An 18,539-nucleotide genomic window follows, 5' to 3' on the forward strand; every position below is an offset into this window, starting at 1 on the left:
GGGCTGTAATTTACCATAGTTACCATAGTAGTATATATAGTATTTTTTATTGGGAAATATAGACATTTTGGGGAGGGCATTTTATTCGAGGATAGGAGAGGGGTATGAAGGGAATTTTCCAGGGGAAATTTTACAGGGGGGTGTGGATGATTTGAAAAACAATCAGAAATTAAACTAAAAAAAGTCTTTCATCTGAAAGAAAGGAGTAACATTGAAATTAACCCGAACCTGAATTAGTGCGTATATGAGGGTAGCTGCCCCTGCCTTATACCTCACTCTTTGCGTTAAAGCCTGACTTTAGTTCTTTAAGAAAGACTGCTTAAACACAAGAGTCGTTGAATTTGAATCACAAGTATTTTGAAAGAACTTTAAGAATTTAGCGTAAAGAGCAAGGGCTGATGAAGGGGCAGCCCCCCTCACATACGGAATAATTTCTATTCATTTTAAGTTTTAATGTTGCTGCTTACTTTCAGTTAAAAAAACTTTTAATTTAACTGATCAACAAGCTCTTTAGATTAAAATAAAGAAAAGTTAATATGTCGAAACGCTAAAGTAAAAATAGAGGACTTGAGTGCTTTTTGCGACTAAACGGGTAAATAAATATGAAAAAGATGAAAGCCTCGACAGTAGTTTGTAAACCATTATGTATTATTTTCTTTTTTTTCTTTTTTGTCCATCACCAAATTAAAATCATAACCAAAAATGTGTCTAAATGTCACTAAAAATATTCACCTCTTAATTATTCATTTTTGTTTATATAGCTAGTTAGTGGCAGCACTATCATAGGATCTATCATGGCACTACTCCCGCCTGTCCCTGAAGAAATTATCCACTTTTTGAGACTTTTTTTGCAGTATCAACGCTCAAGGGCTGTAGAATCTATTAGGATAGAATTCGCTTTATCTCCGTGTTTTGTTATTTATCTATGTACAAAATCTAACTTAAAATCACAGAGCTTTAGCCTTCCAGTTAATTTGGGTTTTATAGACCCCAGAACATAAAGTGAATTAAGGTTAATGCTCAAGCGCTGTCTTTTTTAGCGTGATTACATTAAATATCAAATAATTTTGTAAATATTGTCACTTAATTATAATAAGAATGTATGATTTTGCCATTGCGACACTTTCTAGAAAGGGAAGTAATGCCATCTATCCAAAGTAATAGAGATCACGTTCCCTAGAGAGAACATGAACCTTTCAGTTTTGAAATATATTTCGTTAACCGAAGAACATAACATGAATTCAGGTCAATGTTCCAATGCACCCTTCTTTAATATGATGATATTAAATGTTATGTAATTTGTAAGTGTTATGATAAAAATGTAATTTTGTCCTTCCGACACTTTCTTGAAAGGAACGTAATGCCATCTAAAATAACAGAGATTACCGAGAATACAAAACCTTCCAGTTATGAAAAATATTCCATAGACCACAGAACATAACATGAGTTCAGGTTAATGTTCCAATGCACCCTTCTTTAATAAAATGATATTAAATGTTATGTAATTTGTAAGTGTTATGATAAAAATGTAATTTTGTCCTTCCGACACTTTCTTGAAAGGAACGTAATGCCATCTAAAATAACAGAGATTACCGAGAATACAAAACCTTCCAGTTATGAAAAATATTCCATAGACCACAGAACATAACATGAGTTCAGGTTAATGTTCCAATGCACCCTTCTTTAATAAAATGATATTAAATGTTATGTAATTTGTAAGTGTTATGATAAAAATGTAATTTTGTCCTTCCGACACTTTCTTGAAAGGAACGTAATGCCATCTAAAATAACAGAGATTACCGAGAATACAAAACCTTCCAGTTATGAAAAATATTCCATAGACCACAGAACATAACATGAGTTCAGGTTAATGTTCCAATGCACCCTTCTTTAATAAAATGATATTAAATGTTATGTAATTTGTAAGTGTTATGATAAAAATGTAATTTTGTCCTTCCGACACTTTCTTGAAAGGAACGTAATGCCATCTAAAATAACAGAGATTACCGAGAATACAAAACCTTCCAGTTATGAAAAATATTCCATAGACCACAGAACATAACATGAGCTCAGGTCATTGTTCAAGTGCGCCGTTTTTGGTGCGATGATAATAAATACTATATAATTTTGTAAATATTATAATAAAAATGTATAATCTTGCCCTTACGACACTCTTTCTTAAAAGGATAGTAATGCCATCTAAAGTAATAGAGATCACATCAAGTCCTGGATCAAAAAGTCACAAACTTATCTCAGCACAATCGTATAATCACATACAATATATGAACAGAGAAAAAGAAAACAATCAAAATCATACCGCCCTGTCCGTGCAATATGGAGACACATAGAGGACGAGGACACATATAGTCAGGAAACATACATACACATTACAGAAAAGTGAAAAACCCGTCTAAAAATTCGTTTTCTTGATGTTTTAGAGTAGGGTCCAAATCTTATTTGTTATAATTTCTGTTCACTTTCAGTTTGGACAAGTTATAATGACATTATCGTTATAGTGACAAATTTAATGAAGGGAATACGTCCTCCAAAGAGGGTGAAAATCTGCAGTGCAGAAAAAATTTTTTATACAAATTATTTAAAGGGCCGTTCGAGATTTAATTTTACAAAATTCAAAAACTAGGAACATTTAGAATTCGGTAAAACAGAAAGCTAAAATGCTTTATTTTCAAAATGAATTTAAGGAAAGGCAATATGAAAAATACATGAAACAAAAAAATTCTTGAGGTATTATTTTTCCTTCTCATTGAAATATGAAGTTTCAACAAAATCAGTCATACGTATAATTCACCTTTATTTTGCGCTTTTTCCCCGTGGGGCCGAAATAATTTCGACATTTCTGTTGTACTAAGTTATAACAATAAAGATCAAACAAACTAAAAATTGTCCCCTTTTGAATTTGACTGATTGAAGGATTATATGCCACCAATTGATTCAGCATGACAATCAGATATGTTGCACCTCTTCTCATGCAGATGGACAATATTTAACTAGCAAAGACAAGACACTTACTATCTCACAAAATGAAAAAAAATTGGCAGTCAATACACCTTTAAACTAGTCTGTGAATTCGTTCAAATCGCCGAAAAACTTACAAGGAAGAATGAGAAGTTATTCGTAAACGGAATTATATAATGATTAAATATCCAAGGAAATTATATAAAATTCAGGTGCTGTAAAGCTCAAATTAAATTCTCAAATTACATCTGAACTGGAAATAAAAAGCATGGAAACATATTTTCCATATTTTCATGTTTAATCAATTAAAACATGGAAGTAAAACTTAATTTATTCAATTAAATGTAAACAATAAAACGCTTTGAAGTATTTCTTTGAAATTAGTTTGAATAAATTCAAAGGAGTTCGGATGTTTTTGTATAACCCAAAATTTGTGTTCGGAAGTACCCCAGGCTCCTTAGCTTAATAGGTCTTAGGTCCCTCCCTAACGAACATCGTATTAGCTAAAAACAGAGCAGCAAATTAAAAAATGAAATAGATAAAAGTGTGGGTTTTTCGACCAATACATCCTCTGTGTTAAAACAGTTTGAATAATCACATGTTAGGGCTTTAATTTGGGGAATAGTTCGGCACTATAACACCAGACTGCTCTGGCTGAACATAATTAGAGTCAAGATTTTTTGCCACTTCGTCCGAATATAAGTCTTTCATCTTCTTCTTCGGGTGAGAGTAATCCACACTTGATGGAGATAGCCTATCCTCGTGACTGTTTGAACAAACGTTGCTTTGGTGTGAGAAGTCGTGGCTTCTTATGGGGTCAACTTTTCTTGGGTCTATCGAGAGGCTAAGGCATTGTCTACATACCACAGGATTTTTCGAATTAGGCACAAGCCTGGCACAATTGAATGAGCGAAACCTAAAATCTGGCCTAGAGATGAAGGCACCCGTAGATAATAGTGAAGCAGTGGCGAAACGCACCTAAAACAAATATTAATATATTAGCGCTATAACCATAGACAAAGAGAAGGTAGCTTTAGAGGATACAGTACCTTAAAGAATCGCCCCATCTCGTTCCTTATTAATTCTAGTTTGTGTGGCCAAACTATTTAGAATTGATTGAACGGTGTTACCATAGCTTGTAGAGCTTGGAAAAGAGATCCGAAAACTAATAATTAAAAAAAGTAAAAAAAAGCCCACACTTACTTTGCCAGAGAACTTAGAAAGACCATGTAATTTCTCCCGTATTGTGCTGGAGATAGAAATTGCGTCATTAGAAAATGTGAATTCTGTTTCGATTAAACGGAGCAGAATTTCCTTTTGTAAGTTAAGGAATTATATATATATATATATATATATATATATATATATATATATATATATATATATATATATATAAATTGGCGAAAGTATCGGCAAAAGGTAAGCTAGATACACATGACCTCAAATATGTGACAAAAGAAAGGTAGCTTTTTAAATACATACGCAAAAATTTATCTTGGTTGCTCCGAAAAAGTTACTACCGCAAACAGAATTTAATTTTCATTACAACTTTAAATCACGATATATGCAATAGTTGCATATTTGTCTTGTAAATCTCTTTTATTTCTCTCAATTTTAGGATTTTCTTCACTTTTCTCCTATATCTTAATTGGTTTTTAAACTACTAAAGAACTTTTGGGTTTTTAGAGGGTGTTACGCGTTATTGCAGAAATTCTTGAAAAACAATTTTGGTTTTTCGCAAAAAATTTTTTGACCATATCTAGGAAGCCTTAGATATTTTTTTTTTTTCGTCAAGACAGGTAATAAACGCGTGTTCACTTCTAGATTTGCGCAGTAATCTCAATAGGCCAAAATATCACGCAAGGGCATTTGAATTACTAGTTCCCAGATTTGCATTTTCTACAATTAGCCATGTCTTGATGCCTGTAAAATACTTGATTTTCAATTCTAATCAAGAATTAATATTAAGTATTTTGCAGGCATCAAGACATGGCTAATTGTAGAAAAAGCCAAAACAGATAGTCCGAGTAATTGAGAAGCAAATCTGGGATAAACCCTTTTTAGGATTGAAATAAAAATGATCTCTAATAGGCGAATAATCAAAATTTAGTATTTTGAATTAAAATCAAGTATTTTGCAGTGGTCATCAAGACATGGCTAATTGTAGAAAAACCCAAGACAGATTGTCCAAGTAATTGAGAAGCAAATCTGGGATAAGCCCTTTTTAGGATTGTATAAAAACAATGTCTAATAGGCAAGTAGTCAAAATTTAGCATTTTGCAGTATTTTGAATTAAAATCAAGTATTTTGCAGGCATCAACACATGGCTAATTTTAGAAAAAGCCAAGACAGATAGTCCGAGTAATTGAGAAGCAAATCTGGGATAAGCCCTTTTTAGGATTGTAAAAAAAAAAATATGTCATTTAATTTGTTGACAGATAAGTCTATCTATCATCCATCCATAATTCATTCCTAGGGCAGAACTGAGGTAGATAATCCAAATCTAATAGACTTGGCCTAGGGACCCAAAATTTGATGGGCCCACCGGAAGTTTTATAAATACAAAACTATTTCTTCGATAAATGAGCAAAACATTTTCAAAATAATACATTACCAAATAATTCACTTTGCGCAAGATAAAATCTTTAGTTTAAGTAAATAATTTATGCTTTTTTTTTCCAATTTTGCTTTGAGGATTTTACTTGATTTGCCTATTTTGATGATTTGACTATTTTGGCGTGTTTTTTTTTTTTACAAATATGGGCCTCTACCCCCCAAACAAAATTCTGCGCACAGGTCAGTGCTAAATGCATTGAAAGCAGGGTTGCGGTGCGTTAAAAAAAATCACTAAACTTTAAGGATTTTTAGCAAATTTCTTCAATTATCTTGTTATTTATGTGCTGATTTAGTGATTTTCTCGCTTAGGCAACATAAAAATCACTATAAATAGTGATTAATCTCTAGGAGTGGCAACCCTGATTTAAAGACTTTTTTAGAAAAGAAATCTGTTGCGTGAGTTTTGAGCGCCTCCTCTGCCCCTCCTCACTCTGGGCTTTGGCGAATAACGACCTCAGGCCTCAATAATATAGACTTAAATGACGTTCAGTCCTTCAGTAAAGGAGTCAAATTACCCGGGCTCTGGTGTCACAGGGGCGCGGGCTGAGAGTAGAAGTTCATTTAAGCCTGAGTTTTGTAAACTAAAATTTCTCAGACCTTTTTCAAGGATACTAGAATATACGTGTATTCTTAACCACAAATATTTATACAAACTTGTCTGAAAAAAGCTATGATTAAAAATTATATACTGGACGCATTTATACAATGATTGCTTCAAGAAAGCAGTTAATTGGTTAAGTTTATACCCCAAGGGATGATTTCGCAACTCTCAATCATGTTTTTTTTAAATAAGAGCAACATTTACGATTTTCCCAAATGGCATAAACGTCTTCTAATACACCTCATTTTCGTGCTTTTAAAAATCTTTGGAAAGAAAGCTTTCGCTGCAAAATCTTTACTCATATCATGAAGGCCTAAACTGAATTGGTTAATACTTAGGACCGTTTGAAGAAAACCCTAAAAATACTGAAAACTACTTCAAACATTCCTAAATACTTAGACTATTGTTGTTTGGATCGAGGAGCACATTTCGAAAAGAAAATTTAAGACAATGCTCAAGACCCTGGGAACATTTGAAAGAACCACCCCACCCCCCGTAAAAAATCTTAAAACTAAAATCTAAAAATCTAATCCTAAAAATCTTGAAACTATCCTAAATACTTACTTATATAATTATTAAAGGCACTGGCTTCAATTTCACCCCCCCCCCCCCCTATATGGTTAAACAATATACAGCTCAGTTTATATATTGACATGTTTACAATAGCGCTCTTTTTTCTCGTCGCTTGATTAGCGTTTGCTGTTAGAATAATAAAGAAGAAAAGAATAGCGCTGTTGTAAAATATAATGACAAACATACAAACCGGGCCAGGGCTGTATCCTGGGGGAGGGCGTACCCGGTTTGACCCCCCCCACCAAACCTTATGTCCGAATTGTACAAAGGTAATCAAAATACATGTAAACAAATTTAGGTTGCGTTTTGTAAAGTTTTTCTGTACCCCCCCCCCCCCCGCCCTGAACAAAAATCCAGGATACGGGCCTGAAAGCGGGCTATATATTGGTCCACTAAGAGGGAGGTCAATTGAAGCAACGCCCCTTTAGGAAAGAGATAATTAATTATTTAGGTTAGTTTCAAAGTGGTTTTAAGAACTTTTACCCTAAATTTTTCTTTTCAAAGGTAACTTCTGCTTACCCTCCTTCCAAACAATAACCACTTGACTGACAAAAAATATTAGATTCAGACATTTAATAAACTTTTTTTTCGGATGTGCGTGATTCCTTGAACATAGTTGAGTAATATTGTACAAATTTTACTTAAAAAGGGTATGATTAAAAATTATATACTGTGCATGCGTTTGGAGAATGATTGTTTCAGGAAAGTAGTGATTTGCTTAAATTTATGTCCCTAGGGATTATTTCGCAATTTTAAACCATGTTTTTTACAGCATGGTCAATTTTTTTCGCAATAATAATTTTGTAACAATTATAAGAGTTGCAACACTATGAAGGTTCATATCTAAAATAAACCCTGATTATAACGCTTTTAAAGGCACATCCTTTTACGTAAAGTTGCATAATGGTTCAGTTGGATTTATCCAATGTTTTATTGTTGTAATGTCTGGTGCAAGCGATAGATCTTTTCTTAGGGTTCAACAAGCAAGCAGAAAATCTCAAATATAACGTTTGTAAAAAGATAAATGTTAAAACGAAATACAGTTCATTAATTTTGTTCAATTAACGATTTGTATTTCATTTTAATGTTTGTGAATTTATGGACGTTAACTTACAATGAGATTTCAGAGACCGCAATTTTCGGGGGGGGGGGGAGAATTTTGAAAAAAACAACCCAGATTCGGGGTAATTCAGCAGGTGGGATGTTATATACGTGTTTCCGCAATCCCCGATTTTTCTGCTGTTTCCCCGAATATTCCCAAAAGAAAACTGGATTCCTTAAAGTCCCCCTAAAATTAACATTCCTAAATAGATGGACGTTAAAATGAAAAACAAATGATTCATTTTCGTTCATGTTAATTTTTGGGAAGATTTCAGGGAAACCAATTTTCATTCGAAATCCTGAAATATTCAAGGTGGAAACGCTGTATACTATAAATATTACAGGGCAGCAGAAAAAACAGAACTATACCAACATATCTTACAAAGTAGTAATCCAACCACAATATTTCGTATTGGTGCGTACATAGAGAAGGGATTGAAAAGAAGGAAATGTTTTTACAATTAATTATTATTAATTATATGGAATTAAAGTTATTTTTTTTCTTGGTATTTTACCAGAAGGTATTTTTCGCTATGTATTCATGTTAATGTGTGTTTGTAATTTGCTCTGTTGTAATTTTTCTAGTTTCATATTTTTTGTGTGTATATGGCTCTTGGGCTTTTTGAAATACACGATCTATCCATCTATCTATCTATACCTTGTTTTTTTTTGGGGGGGGATTAAGACGTGGCAACAGTCAATTTGATTAAAAGAAAATTTGTTTTCCAGCTACTGAGAATGAGAAAAGACATTAAAACATAAATGAACAGCAACTCCTATATATTTGGAGGAAAAAAAAAAGATGTGGAAAACCGGACTAGAAAAACCGATACAGATAATCTAGTGGTAAATTCATGCGTGTCGATTACTTTGTGAGGTAGAATGTCAACACTCCACTCGATGCGTTTTGTTCTTTCCAAATTTCAAATCATTTCCTCTTGAGCCGTAAAAGATGACACCTAGCTCCTTATTATTTAACAGTAGAGTATTATTATAGAAAATTCTGCAACCTTTTTTTAAACAAACAAAAATATTTACTTATGTCATTCCTATACGTGCACTATGTACAGGAGGGGGGAGGAATATATTTTCCAAAACCAAGGGCGGCAATTTTTCTTTCTCGATTTTTTTCGAATGAAAATTCCCCCAAAAAGACATTTTTCAATGAAATCCCGAAAAAAGTTATTGTTCAAAATCGCGGAAGGCGGTTGGCATTGTCCCCAATTGACTCTCCTGCCCCCTAACGCCCCCATTATATATGTATATATATATATATATATATATATATATATATATATATATATATATATATATATATATATATATATATATATATATATATATATATATATATATATATATATATATATATATATATATATATATATATATATATATATATATATATATATATATATATATATATATATATATATATATATATATATATATATATATATATATATCCAAACTTTGCAATACAATAGTCTCATTTCTTCCCGCAGATTGAATAGAGTTCGCCTTAAAATCATGGCTACGGGACCATACGGCGGCTCTAGGCGTTTACCCCCCAGAACCCCCCCCCCTCTTGTAAAATACCACCTTCCCCGTGGAAAATAAGGTTTCAGTTTCATTTATTTACTGATAGTGATTTGTAGTTGTTTTACGCTTGGAAGATTATTTGACTGTATTTTTGCTCATTCTTGGCTTGATGAGGCTCTTTACTATTCTTTGGCAAACTTGTCTTGCGGAAAAAGCTTTTTTTAAATTAATTTCTGTTCATTTTTTTTACATAGTCTTTTTCATAGAAAAATAATTTATATCTTTTTGTTTTTTCTCTGTCTTTATTTCTGTTCATTTTTGGTTTAATAAGTCTCTTTACTTTTCTTTAAAAAGATTGTTCCGTACGTTTCCCATTAACAAATACTATCTGTAAATAATTAAATAAAGAAATAAGTATTTCAACTGAAAGTCAGAAGCAACAACAAACCTTAAAGCGAACAGAAATTATTACGTATATGAAAGGGGTTGCCTCCTTCTCAAGACCTCGCTCTTTACGCTAAAGTTCTTTTTATAGAAGTTTAAAACATAGCTTGTTATTGTAAGTAAACGATTATTGTGTTTCAGGAATCGTTCTTGAAGAATTAGGCAAAAAGTCAAAATTTTAGCATAAAGAGCAAGGTCTTGTGGAAGGGACAACTCCTTTCATATGCGTAATAATTTCTTTTTGTTTTAAGTTTCGATGTTGCTCCTTATTTTCAGTTGAGAAAACTTTTTTTAAATTTAATTTCTGATCGTTTTTAAATAATACAAGGAAATCCGGCTATCTCTCCATAGAAATTTCCGGTACTTGTGTATTATATGTCACTCACTCAAGTTTACGCTGTGTAAAACTCGAAAACAAACCGGTTTCTTCGTTACTAATTTGCACACATTTCCCATCTATTCTGTCACTTGTCTTTGTCTTGTCTCACGCTGTGCTGAAAGAAACCGGTTTGTTCTCGAGTTTTACGCAGCGTAAACTTGAGTGAGTGGCGTATAATATACAAGTACCAAAATTTCTTCCTCCTACGGAAAATAAAAACAAAACTCAAATAAAATTCTCAAATTGGAGAACCTTTTTTTCCACGATGGGGGGAGTATTTACTGGGGAGGTATTATCCGGAGGGTGTTTTCCGGGGGGAGGAGAGGCCACCCTACCGGCATCCCCTGCTCAGACCTTTTTATTTTTACGACTTGACAGATTTTCGAGGGTACGCCCACTTTCAGAAATAACGTACAACTGATATGAGAAATAATGTGGCGCATGTCAAGAGTGTTGGAAGTGTGCTAAAAATTACCAAAGTAAAATTACCAAATAAAACTAATTACCAGAATTGCCAAATTATGTTTCGATTACCAAATAAGATTTTAATTACCAGAATAAAATCATCAAATTAAATTAATTACTAAAATTAACCAAGGTTTTAATTAACCAAGCTATTACATCACTAAATCACATTTCGATTATCAAATTAGATTTTGATTACAAAATTAAATTAATTTCAATAATTAAACAAACTTTTAATAACCAAGATTTTAATTACTAAAACACCAATGCAATTAAAGCTTTTAACACAGAGGTATGCGATAATAATCTCTCTTTGTCTTTTTCGTGGCACTTCAAAGTGAAATTCGAACAGCTTTTGAGTTGTTTTATTTTTGGCTTTACTTAGTAATTAATAAAGAACTAGAAATAATAATAATAATAATAATAATGTCTCTTTTATCTGGAGGAAATGATTCATAATCCAACTGAATACAAGACCCACTAGAATTCTTCTCCTCTCTCCTTTCTCAAAAGAATAAAAACATTACTTTAAAAAGCTACAAAGTGGACAAAGTTTCGAAAAACAAAGGTAATTATTTTAATTCTTGGGCGTCGGGGCCCGACCCTCTATCCTTGAAATCCTAACATGTCCTGGAAGTATTTATGGGGTTTTTACCGTGGTCCCGAAATCATAATAAAGTAAAGGCAAAGAATAGTAAAGGCCATATGGCTCAAATGTTTTATTATTATTATTATTTTTTTTTCCCAGAGGCACTTCATATGGAAGGGGTCGTCGTAGAAACTTCAAAGGGGGTTCTTTCGTTTAGAAATCGGGAGTTCTAGTGCCCTTTTTAATAGTCGACAGTGACTGGAGGGCAACAAGCCCCCCCCCAACGCCCATCAGTCCCCAAAACACATCCAATCAAAATTTTGAGATAGTGTAGTTGATTTCCAAATAGACAATATATTTTCGAGGAGGACAGTCCCCAACAACCCTCAGGGCAAGGGTTTTAAGTTATGCCCTGGGGGCATATAAGGTTTTTATAGAAGGCGTTGTCGTAGAAAATTCAAAAAAGGCTCATTCGATTTGAAATTCAAAGGGCTAGTGCCCTTTTTAAAAATCAAAAGGTAATTGGAGGGCGACTAGCCCCCCCCCCCTACGCCCATCATTCCCCCAAACACATCCAATAAAAATTTTGAGATAGCCATTTTATTCAGCGTAGTTGATTTCCAGATAGCCTATATATTTTTGAGGAGGACACTCCCCCCAACCCTCAGGGCAAGGGTTTTAAGTTATGCCCAGGGGGCATATAAGGTTTTTTATAGAAAGCGTTGTCGTAGAAACTTCAAAAAAGGCTCATTCGACTAGAAATTCAAAGGGCTAGTGCCCTTTTTAATAGTCGGAAGTGATTGGAGGGTAACTAGCCCCCCCAACGCCCATCATTCCCCCAAACATCCAATCAAAATACCCTGGGGGCATATAAGGTTTTTATAGAAGGCGTTGTCGTAGAAACTTCAAAAAGACCCATTCGATTGGAAATTCAAAGGGCTAGTTCTCTTTTTAAGTTGAAAGTAATTTGAGGGCAACTACCCCCCCCTCCCCCTCTCACGCCCACCTTCACCTTCACCCTCCTTGAGAAAGCCATTTTATTAAACGTAGTTTTCAGTTCTGGAAATTAGGTCTTTGAGGATGACAGCTCCCCCACAGCCCTCAGGGCAAGGGTTGTAAGTTATGCCCTGGGGGCATATAATGTTTTGTATAAACAACGTCGTCGTAGAAACTTCAAAAAGGGCTCATTCGATTGGAAATTTAAATGGCTAGTTCCCTTTTTAATAGTCGAAAGTGATTCTAAGGCAATTGACACCCCTTCCACGCCCACCATTTCCCCAAACACATCCAATCAAAATTTTGATATAGCCATTTTATTCAACGTAGTTGAAAGATCTGGAAATTACATGTTTGAGCAGGACACTCCCCCCACAGTCTTCAGGGGCAAGGGTTATAAGTTATGCCCTGGGGGAATATATGGTTCTTATGGAAAGAATGCTTCAGAGAGGGCTCATTTGATTGGAAATTGAAATTTCTAGTTCACTTTTTAAGTGTAAAAAAATATTGGAGGGTAACCAGCCCCCCCCCCCCCAAATACATCCAATAAAAAATTCAAGATACCTATTTTGTTAAAAACAGTTCAAAGATCATATAACAAAAATTCCGGTGTCGATACAACCCACCAGGGCCCGGGGCAGGCGTTGTAAGTTATGCCCTGGGGGCATATATGGGCCTTATGGAAGATATGCTTGTATTAACTTCAAAGAGGGATCATTTAATTGGAAATTGAAAGTTCTAGTTCACTTTTTCACCCCCCCGCCCTTCACGTCCTTTTTTCCTTAAACCCATCCGATAAGAACTTTGAGATAGCTTTTTTTTTAAATAGTTCAAAGACCGTACAACGAAAACTCAGGGGTCAAAACAGCCCCCCAGGGCCCGAGAGCGGGTGTAGTAAGTTATGCCCTGGGGGAATATATGGTTCATATTGAAGGGATGCTCGTAAAAAACTCAGATATGGCTCATTTGATTGGAAATTGAAAGTTCTAGTTAAGTTTTTTAGAGTCAAAAGAGATTGGAGGGCAAATAGACCCCCCCCCCGCCCCCTTTTCCCAAATGCATCCAATAAAAATTTGAAATAGCCATTAACTAAAAAATTTCTCAAACGTCAGATAACAAAAACTCAGGTGTCGTCACAACCCCCCAGGGCCCGGGGGGCAGGCGTTGTAAGTTATGCCCTGGGGCATATATTGTTCGTAAGAAAGGGATGCTCGTATAAACTTCAGAGAGGGGTCATTTAATTGGATATTTAAAGTTCGAGCTCACTTTTTAATAGTCAAAAGAGATCCGAGGGCAGCTAGCCCTCGATATCATTGGCGCTTTACTGAAAACCAATTTTATGACAAACATTTTCTTTTGTACTTAATATTGAAAATAAACCTTAAAATTATAGTAACATTTTGAACTGATGAGCTTTCAGCAATTAATATCATTATACAAAAAATGTTCATTTTAATACATTAGCTCTTTTTAAAGTTGTTAAAGACGAATAGAGTTTTCCTACAAACAAGTGTTTGGATACTGCCTCCTTTCCTAACTATGAATAACAACCAAAACCCTTCTGCTTCATTGGCGCTTAACTGATAACGGGTAACATAACGAATATTTTCTTTTCCAGTTATTACAGCATTGAAAATAAATATACAATTACAGTGAAATAAATTCTTGAACTGATGGATCTTTCAAAAATTAATATCATTATACATCAAATATTCAGTTTTATGTTGTTAATAGTTTCCAAGATTGTTAAAGACGCATATAGTTTTCAGTAAAGCTCCAATGACGCAGTAGGTTTTAGACTATTACAAAGAGAGAAGGGGGTCACACCCAAAATCTTGTTTGTGGTGATTTTTGTTCGTTTCAAGCTTGATTTGCATATTCAATTTGTTTCCCTCGTTTTAAGATTTATTTATTAATTTACATTAATATCTACTCTATGTTTGTTTGCATTGATTGTTTATTTAATTTCAGTTCGTTTTAAGTTTCATTTATGCTTCAACAGGATTTTTTTTTTCGTTTTAAGCTTGATATTCATATTCAGTCTAAGCATTACTCGCTTTAAGATCTATTTATTAGTTTATATTATTACTTGTTGTATGTTTTTGCTATGATTGTTTATTTAACTTCTGTTCGTTTTGGGTTTCATTTATTCTTTAATAGTAATTTCTGGTCGTGTTTATTTTTAAATTTTAAATGTAATTTTATATAATTATATTAATTTTAAAAGTTCCTTTAAATTTATTTTAAAAACCTATTTTTTTGGAAAATTTTTTTTAAATTAATTTTTGTTCGTTTTTGATTGCAAAAAATTTCAAGTTTTTAAAAATTCCTTATTTCAAAATCAAACTTAAAAAAAAATCAAATATTCATCAAAGTAACAAAACTGATATCAAAGTAACAATATCAAAGTGAAAAAAATGGGTTTGTGTCAACCTCGGAGTTTTTTTAATCTGATGTTTGAACTATTTTTAAAAAAATGGCTATCTCAAAAGTTTTATCGGATGGGTTTGGGGAAAAAGGGCGTGGGGGGACTAGATTAAGCTTAAGTCTCTTTTGACTTTTTAAAACTGAATTAGAATTTTCTATTTTCAATCAAATGAGCCCTCTCTGAAGTTTATACGAGTATCCCTTCTATAAGACCCATATATATCCCCAGAGTATAACTTACAACGCCTATCCCTAGGCCCAGGGGGGTTGCGTCGACCCTCGAGTTTTAATATATGATGGTTGAACTATTTTTAACAAAATAGTCACCTGAAATTTCATCGGATGGGTTTATCCATCCGATACACCCAAAGGCGTGGAGGGCGGGAGGGGCTAGTTGCCCTCTAATCTTTTTTCACTCTGAGAAAATGAACTACAAATTTTAATTTCCATTCAAATGAACCCTCTCTGAAGTTTATACGAGCATAACTTCCATAAGAACCATATAATATAATAATAATAATATAGATTTATTACCTGCCAAAACTGTAAAATATACAATGGGCGGCAGAGTATAAAAAAGTGAAAAAAATGCAAAAAGAAAAAGAAAAGACAAACAAAAAAGTACGGTGTAACACGAATATAAAAAATGAAAAGGGTCCGCAACATCGACATTCAAATAACACATTCAACTCAATTCTGTCCCTGAAGATTTACCCAAGGATGACCTAGAGTCATGAACTTTTTATGAAAACTCGCTACTCTGGCAGGAACTGCCAAGGCAGGGTCTATCAATCCAAATCTACTGATCAAATACCAGTTTTTGGACCATGGTTGTAGTCCAAGCAGATACTTAGCGTATTTAAAATAAATCGTACGCAACTTTTTCTTCTCTGTCTGTGTGAAGCAACTCCAAAACGGAGAGATGTAGAGAAAACTCGGTAAAACAAATGCATTATACAATCGGGCTAAAATATCACGACTAAATCTCGCCTTGCTCAGGACAAGCTTTCCATATGCAGAACGAACTTTTCTAAGGGTATCGGCGATAATAAGTACGCGTGTGTCCTTGAGTGACACACCAATCGGGACTACAAGGTAAGCAAGAGATAAAACAGGTTTGATCTCCGTATTATCTAGCATAATGCATATTTCCTCAGCCGACACTTTATAATTGAAAAATAACAATTCAGTTTTCGATGGATTAAATGTATGGCCGACACGAACATATTCTACCTTTGATGCACTAAAACAACTCTTTATTCCATTTAGGGTTCTACTAATGTTTAAAATGCCGTCGGCATAACCTATGAGCGACAAATTAATTCCACATAAAATACACGTTGTTGGTGCTTCATGTTGTACTTCGATTACGGAATTATTGAATAAATCTGGTGAATTTACTGCTCCTTGCCTCATACCCTTATTCACTGGTATATCAATTTCTAAAAGCACATCACAATCCCAACCAGGACACTTTATCCTAACACGAAGATTACTATACATTGAATCAAGGGGTCCGATGACCGAATTTTCTACGCCTCTCTCTGCTGCAGAGAGTAAAATATGTTCGTGGATAGACGAATCGAAAGCACGGGCAAGATCATGGGCTGCTAAAACTAAGGAATTGTTGTTCGTCTCAGCGTCAGTCAGTATAGGCTCCAGCGAGTAAAGGGTTTGTTCACATCAAAGTAATCGCTGGAACCCAAACTGGCCTGAGGGAACCAAGCCATTGCTTCTAATTTCGTCACGAATAAGAAGCTCAAATAGTTTACATAGTGTCGTCGACACAGAAATGGGCCTATATGAAGAGCACTGGGAGGGAGGCTTCCCTGGTTTGAGAATAGGTGTTGTTACACCAATGCAAAAGGTATCCGGGACGATACCTCTGGTAACGATAATTTGGAATAATAATGATACATGTTCAAGAAGTTGTTCACTACCATAGAGTAAATGCTGGCCACAAATTTTATCGAAGCCTCTCAAAAGTTTCTTTTTTAGCTTTTTCAGGCATTCACGTATTACACTTCTATTAACTACCATGTTCTCTATTGACAACTTTAGCATTTCATCTAGCTCACTCCGGTAAGAATTCCGTAGCGCTTGGTCGGGACTTTTGAACTGATCGGTGAAGTAACTATTCCAGGCCTCTTTTATTAGAAGGGCCTCAAAGGTCGATTCTTAGGGCTTCACTAATTTCCGCCAAAAGAATTTGGGATCGGACTTGCTTTTCTTGCTGTATTTGTCAATTATGTCTACGGTGCTTAGACAAGGCTTTGGCAAAGGCACGTTTAGTATGATTCTTCACTTTCCAGACTTGCCCAGATCTTGGCGAAACCAGAACTTTGCAGTCTGGCATGCTTCTGTTAAATTTAGGTTAGCGGACCATCCTCTAATTTCAGTGTTTACTCGAGCTTTTCGAGAGGGTACGGCTGCTGATTCAGCACACCGAAGGGCATGGCATATTGAGGCAGAGTAAATGTTCAACAGAAGTTTCTGCTCTTCGACCGGGATGTCACTGTTGGACATCAGTAGCGGGAAAGGGACTTGGATCTTTTCAAGAATGCTATTACACACTTGTTGATACTGTTGGAACGCAACATCATCGAGCTTCCAATCTTGCACAACTTTGAGCTTTGGAGCTGCGCTTTTTTTTACTTCAGAGAACGGGCAAGAAAAACTCAAGGATATAGGTAAGTCATCTCTAAGTGGACCACCTATTAATGCCAACAAAAATTCATCCTGGAAACTGAATGATGTAACAACATGGTTTAGATTAGATACTGAGCCACTGTTATGACAATAACCGAAGTTTATATCTTTATCCACAACCTTGAAGCCATCTGGTAAGACTCCTAAGGCTATTTGTGTTCTGGGACTTTCAGTGTCAGTAAGGTCGCAGTTTAAGTCGCAAGTAATTAAATATTCATGACCCAAGTGCTTTATTCTCAACTCACATTTAGCAAGTTTCTCACAGGATAGGTTGAATGTTCTCTCTGATCGATCAGTCTTGTAATTAGTAGGAAGGTAAACAAAGATCAGAACAATACCATAGACGTCCACTGCGATAAAACTGTCTTGCTGCTCGACAAGTTTGGCGAAGATGTGATCTTTAATTACAATAGCAATGCCTCCAGATGGCCTTCCTCTACAGCTTGATTTCGCTTCTCTAATAAAGAACCGATGCTTGTCAGAGAACTTGATACAATCCAAACTATCCTTGCTTAAGAAGTGTTCTTGTATGCAAACTATGTCATGATCATTGGCAAATTGTTTTATAATTGGCACCTTATCACGCAGATTTCCGTTCATATTCCAAGATGTTACTTTAAGAGATGAAATGGTGGCTCTTGTTATTGCAGTTTCTTCATTACTTTGAGGACTTCGGGACAACGGATGCTATAACAGGGGTGCTTATCGGATTTGCAAAGTACGCACCAAATAGGATTTTTGCAAGGATTCTCTTTTTTAGAAACATGCCTTTCTTCGCCATATCTAGTGCAACGTTTAGAGTTTTCACATTTCGACGCTAGGTGTCCATAGTTTTGACAGTTGAAGCAACGGCGTGGGACATTAATAAACTCATCAATATGAATTCTTTCGTATCCTATCAAGGGCGGGTTCCGCATTGCATGTTGCAGATCACTTTTAAGGGAAAACTGCAGTTTGAAGGACCTGGTTGCTCGGATTTGCTCTGCTTTAACACAATTCGGGACCACGGCTAATAGAGTATCAGCATCAATTTCTGTGGGTACAAGTTTAGCTATACCAGAAAAGGTAGGAGTTTTCATTTTGGGGTCCAAAGTCGCATTATCACCGTTTAGAATAGCAAC

The 18,539-nt window shown here is 34.8% G+C and overlaps 1 protein-coding gene across 3 annotated transcripts in view; it reads right to left on the reverse strand.

Moving 5' to 3' along the window:
* Positions 1-448: 448 nt before the first annotated feature.
* Positions 449-18,539, reverse strand: part of LOC148944197 (uncharacterized) — a 167,097-nt gene continuing 149,006 nt past the window's right edge. For all 3 annotated transcript variants that reach the window (XM_089100607.1, XM_089100605.1, XM_089100606.1), the window contains one exon: positions 449-3,954. In XM_089100607.1, coding sequence (XP_088956733.1) covers positions 3,586-3,954 — 369 coding nt within the window. In that variant the 3' untranslated portion in view covers positions 449-3,585. The remainder of the gene's footprint in view (positions 3,955-18,539) is intronic.

The sequence above is a fragment of the Artemia sp. Qi Xiang Cuo genome, chromosome 14, assembly GCF_049724085.1.
Source record: "Artemia sp. Qi Xiang Cuo chromosome 14, ASM4972408v1, whole genome shotgun sequence".
NCBI classification, from domain to species: Eukaryota; Metazoa; Arthropoda; class Branchiopoda; order Anostraca; family Artemiidae; genus Artemia; species Artemia sp. Qi Xiang Cuo.